The sequence below is a fragment of the Photinus pyralis genome, unplaced genomic scaffold (assembly GCF_008802855.1).
Source record: "Photinus pyralis isolate 1611_PpyrPB1 unplaced genomic scaffold, Ppyr1.3 Ppyr1.4_LG9, whole genome shotgun sequence".
Classification (NCBI taxonomy): domain Eukaryota; kingdom Metazoa; phylum Arthropoda; class Insecta; order Coleoptera; family Lampyridae; genus Photinus; species Photinus pyralis.
In genome coordinates this window covers 20958097-20963489 of record NW_022170878.1, presented here as the reverse complement: position 1 = coordinate 20963489, position 5393 = coordinate 20958097, and the positions used below count along the sequence as shown (strand labels likewise).

At 36.1% G+C, this 5393-nt stretch overlaps 1 protein-coding gene across 2 annotated transcripts; it reads left to right on the top strand.

The window, feature by feature from the left end:
- Positions 1-329: 329 nt before the first annotated feature.
- LOC116180598 (ceramide phosphoethanolamine synthase) lies at positions 330-1810 on the top strand. 2 transcript variants are annotated; one of them, XM_031500677.1, is made up of 3 exons: positions 335-468; positions 586-700; positions 753-1810. In XM_031500677.1, exon 3 carries the CDS (start codon positions 762-764, stop codon positions 1770-1772), a length of 1011 nt encoding a protein of 336 aa, XP_031356537.1. In that variant the 5' UTR covers positions 335-468; positions 586-700; positions 753-761; the 3' UTR covers positions 1773-1810. The 2 variants fall into 2 exon arrangements, with proteins under 2 accessions (XP_031356536.1, XP_031356537.1); XM_031500676.1 differs by having other exon boundaries at positions 330-700.
- The last annotated feature ends 3583 nt before the right edge of the window (positions 1811-5393 follow it).

Here is a 5393-nt window from a genome sequence, read left to right as displayed (position 1 = left end):
AGTAACAATAATAAAGAAAAAGTATTGTCTATTTAATGTTTTGAAGGAAAATAAAAATATTAATTTAATCCTTCTTATTAACATTCTTGTATAATTCTACCACTATCCCAACAGTGATAGAGGTAGAATTTTGGATCATTGGATTTTGTAAAATTCATCTTCAAAGAGCACGGGGGGTCTCTATGAAGCCTCCAAGATTAACTTCGGAACGTTCCACGTATGCTTAGTCTTAGTAGTATTACCATTGTATAAGTATTCAAAAGTTCGGTGTACGTTCGAATATAATTACTGTGGTTTAATTGAACCAGAACCAAGGCGAACTTTATTAATAGGCTCGAATCTTTGATAACCCTGTTAATTATCGACAGCCCCCGTGGTGTGTTTTCCCTTGCGATTACGTATACAGTGATTGAATGTCGTGTGTAACGTGTGCAAACAAAGTAATGACACTATAATAGGTAATTGTAGGTGAGTACGTGGTCCAAAGGACAGCGTAACGATTATTTGACGACCTTCGCGCCTATTCTCTCATGTTTGAGATTATACAAACACGAAAACACAACTTTCGATGCTCCTCCTTTTTAGAATCGTCCGATTTTGGGCTCGCTCGTTGCGCACATTGACTCACGAACTGATTAGATTATGCGCTATCAATGCGGTAATGTGTTTTACGGAATGAAATCGCCGAACGCTAGAATAGGTACAACGTGTAAGTGCTCGGTGTAAGTAAATTAATCGTCCAATTTTTCTAGGTGTCCAAGATGCTGAGGCCCTCCCTAACCTTCCAGAGGATCGTGGTTTGCGTTCTGGTCTTCTTGCTGGTTTACTGCATCGTGATGGACGGGTTCTTTTACAACCGCATCCTGAAGTACCCGAGAAGCTACGAGGAGGCGGCGAAGTTTAACACGACCTGGATCGGATGTGATCTATCGCCTTTCTGCGAGGTGACCTGTAAGGGGATGCTGGTGGATCATTTCGATCTGTACATCTTCGGGCCGTTAGCCGTAGTATTCGATAAGACCTTCAACATCACCGAAACGTTGTGGATTACGCCTAACATGATAAGCTTTTTCCACATCTTCGTCGCGATTGTCAGCGCGAAGTGTGTGTCGAGTGACAGTTTGGGGTACCGAAGGGTGGGCGTCCTTCTGTTCCAATTTCGGACCATGCTGGACGACCTGGATGGGCACGTCGCGCGCGCACGGAAGCACATCAAAGGCGAAAAGTCTGAAGTCGGCACCGCCGGTTATTACATCGACGGTTTGTGCGACGGCCTCGGTTGCATTGCCCTGCTGGTGGGGTGCTTCCTGTTTTTGCAGAACAATCCTCCACGCCGCGGGTACCTGCAACTTCCTCTGCAACAGATCGATACCAAGGAGAGTGATGATAAGCCGTTCCGAATCAACTCGCCCTTGAAGGAGGTCTTCAAGGTGTTACTGTTGTTTAGTGTGCAAGTACTTATCGCATCGGCCATGTGGAACCGCTACGTGGCTGCCTATCAGGATATATTGGAAGGTGGACATCCCTCCCAGGAGCAAATGGTCCTTCAAGAGGGAGTGATCAAATCATTCTTCTTCTTGAGCACCACGTGGGTTTGGCGTTTGCTTAACTTCCAAAGTATTATCAACTTGCTGCTTCTGGCCATCTTCTGTAATAAACTGTGGGAATTCTTGTACGCCATCTCGTACGTAGGCTACCTCATACTGCTTATTGCCATATGTGCAAGTGAAATACAGCTTGCTCACACCAAAAGTATACTTCACATAACATAATAACTATTTTTGATAATATATTATTTATTTTTGCAGAAGGTAGAAATTTTATTTAGAAACATCCTGTAGCATGTGTTGTAAAATTCCTCCGTTAGATGTCGCCTGTTGTCCTCATTCTTTAAAATTAAATCCCTTCTCAATCCCTCACCTGTGTTGTGCTTCTGCTTGTGTCTCCCTATAAAAGTGTTCGAGAAATTAATTTCTGCTCCTCTCACCCACCAGATTCCACACTATTATATTCCAAATTAGAAACCCAGAATTCCATGTAATTCATTTTCGTTTGTTTTCATTCACAGAAAGCTTTCCTTTTTATTTCACGATTGTTGCCCAGACCTATTAGTTTGGTAGCTAGTTTTATTTTACCGTCGTTAATCCGTCGCTGGTATCTTATGTTCGTGCATTCGATTGATAGGTCCGATTTGAACCCAATATCATCATCTCCGTGCTTGCCGTCCGATTCAACTGACTTTTAAGAGTTTGAAAAGTTTCCTTAAAGGCCGCCGCCAGGTAAATCGTTGCCAACCTTATTTGGGAACCAGAGAGGCAATGTTCTATTCCGTTTAAGTATATTGTGTAGAATAGAAATTAGGTCGAGGAAAAAGCTTCCTGTAATTCCCATATTTACCTCAGTCCAGTAGCCTTGATCAGAATCTGTGGCTATATTGAATAACTATAATTATTACAGCTAATTAGCCGCCTGCAGGTTGAAGTGTACAGCGATGCCTTTCCTGAAAACCTTGATGGTCCTTTTCTTCGAATATTCCAAAAAAATCTTAGAGCTTTTCCAAGGTCTTTCTTGAAAACCTGTTAAAAAATCACTTAATGAACATTCCTTGTGAATTTTAATGGAATTTAATTTAATTAAAAAATCCTAGAGAATTTTTGTAAACACATCTTTCCAAGGTCTTGAAAACCTGGAAAAAATCACTTAATGAAACTCCACCAGAATTTTAGTTGTTTTAGTTTTTTCCAAGTATTTCTTGAAAACCATTTTAGAAATTTTCGTGAAATCGTTGGATGATTTTTAGTTCTTTTCTTCGGAAAAATTCTAGTGAAAAACCTTTTGTCGAAACCTCTTTCCAAGTATTTTTGGAAAACCTCTGTAGACTCTGTAGATTCTTAAAATATCTTATGAAAAAACTGGAATTTTTATAGAAAATTCTCTCCAAGGTTTTCTTGAAAACCTGCTAAAAATCACCTAGAGAAAAATCCGTTGATCTTAATAGAATTTAATTTTAATAAAAAATCCTAGAGATTTTTTGTAAAAACTTCTTTCAGCGGTCGTTAATTGAAAACCTCTAAAAATCACTGAACGGAAACTTGTGGATGGTTCTTAGTTTTTAAGGAATTTTCTTCGAATATTAAAAAAAATCATTTCATTAAACAATCCTCGACAATATTTGGTAAAACATCATCCAGGCCTTAAAAAATAAAATCTCTTAATAAAAAATCCTCGAGAAATTTAATAGAAACCTCTTTCTAAGTTTTCCTTGAAAACCAGGAATCTTCAATAAATCAGTTAATAATTTTTAGTTCTTAAGGATGTTTCTTCAGAATATTGCACAGATAAATTCATTTAGTAAGAAATCTTTTGTGGAAGCCTCTTTCCAAGTAAGAATCCTGTTTAAACCTCTTCAAAAAATCTGAAAAAACCTGGAATTTTGGAAAAACCCCTATCCAAGGTTTTCTTGAGAACCTGCTAAAAAATCACTTAATGAAAAATCCTTGGAAAATTTTAATAGATTTTAATTTAATAACAAAAACCTAGAGAATTTTTGTAAAAAGTCCTTTTCAAGGTCTTTCTTGAAAAGCCGTTCAGAAATCGTATAAATAAGTTTTAAGGACTTTTCTTGGATATCTTTCAGAGGAAAAATCATTTAATGAAAAATCTTTAAGAAACTTTCCAAGTATTTTGAATTTTTGGATTTTGTTTAGGAATTTTCCGGAAATTTGTGGATGGTTCTTAGTTTTTAAGGAATTTTCATCGAATATTTCAAGAAATTCATTGAACAAATAAGTCATCGATATTATTTACCCTCCCAAAGTGTTAGTAGAAACCTCACTTTAAGCTTTACTTGAAATCCTGTTAGGAAGTTTCAAGAAATCTGTTCGAGATTCTTAGTTTTTAAGAAATTTTCTTGTAAATATTCGAAATCGAAATCATTTAATGAAAAAGCGTAAAGAATGTTTGCAAAAATATCTTTTCGAGTCTTTTTTGAAAACCTGTTGAATGGTCCTTTAATGAAAAATGTTCGAGAATATTTAATAGATACCTCTTTTCAAGTCTTTCTTGAAAACCTGCTTAGGAATCTTAAGGAACTTACTTGATGGTTCTTAGTTTACAGGGAATTTTCTTGGAATATTTAAAAAAAATCATTTAATTAAACAGTCCTAGAGAATTTTTTTAAAACCTTTTTACAAGGTCTCGAAAATCAGTTAATGAAAAATACTTTGGAAGTTTTATAGACTTTAGTTTAATTAAAACGTCTTAGAGAATTTTTGAAAAAATAGCTTTCCACGGTTTTTTTTAAAAACTCACTTGAAAAATCCTCGAGAATTTCAGTAAAATCCTCTTTCCAAGTCTTTCTTAAAAGTTTGGTTAGAAATTTTGAGGAAATGTGCGAATGGCTGTTAGTGCTAACCAAAAGTCTTTCTTAAAAACCACTTTAGAAATCTTCAAGAAATCCATGGATAATTTTTAGTTCTTAAGAACTTTTCATATTGCACAGAATAAAATCACATAATAAAAAATCGTTAAGAATTTTGGAGTAGCCTATTTCCAATTGCTAAGGTTCTCTTTTTATTAAAAGTTAAAAGTTTCTACCGTCCGAACAGCTACCGAAAATTTGTCATTTTATTCATCAAGTCAGTTTTGTTTGTCACAAGTCCAGTGTTATCAAGTGATGTTCGAAAGATATCAGCGTTTGCGTGTGAGTTAATTGCACCCAGTATCGCAAAAGATTATTTAAAAAAGATGTAACTAATTTTAAAACTTCTTATTCTAATTATCCCCCGTCTGCCTACGGAGTAATATGCCCAAACAAGCTTTGTGTTGTGTTGTCATTTAATTTTTTATGTTTCGGGCATTTTTCATTGCCCATCAATTAATTGTGTGTTCATTTGAATCCACTGTGCGAGCCAGATAAAGTTTTCATGTTAGATTTTTCTATTTGTGCCCGCGTCAGGTGTTAATAAAGATGTGTGTAGTTGATTCTTTGGAGTTTTCGGAAGTTAATCGAATGATCAAATTATAATTTGAGACTTTTCATTGACACAGGAGCCGGACGTCAACGAGGTTCTTATGTGTCTTCCCAGACAAATATTGTTCATGATGCTGTAAAGAATTTAGCCGGATGACAAGTCAACGGAATATGTGTCCGTTTTACGCAGGAGTGTTCAATTAGCCTTCAATTTACCTTAAACGAGTTAGCTCATCATAAAGATAAACTCATCGTGGAAAATGCTGATTGCTTTGATTTCGAAATTAACTGCCGTTTGGGATTGGTGAGAAAAAGGACACTGACCAATAGAAAATTTAGACATCGCCATCTTTTAAGTTAATTCGCAATTGTCGGCGTTGGTAATTAAGAGGGGATCATAGAGTAGATGAAGTCTTTCAGC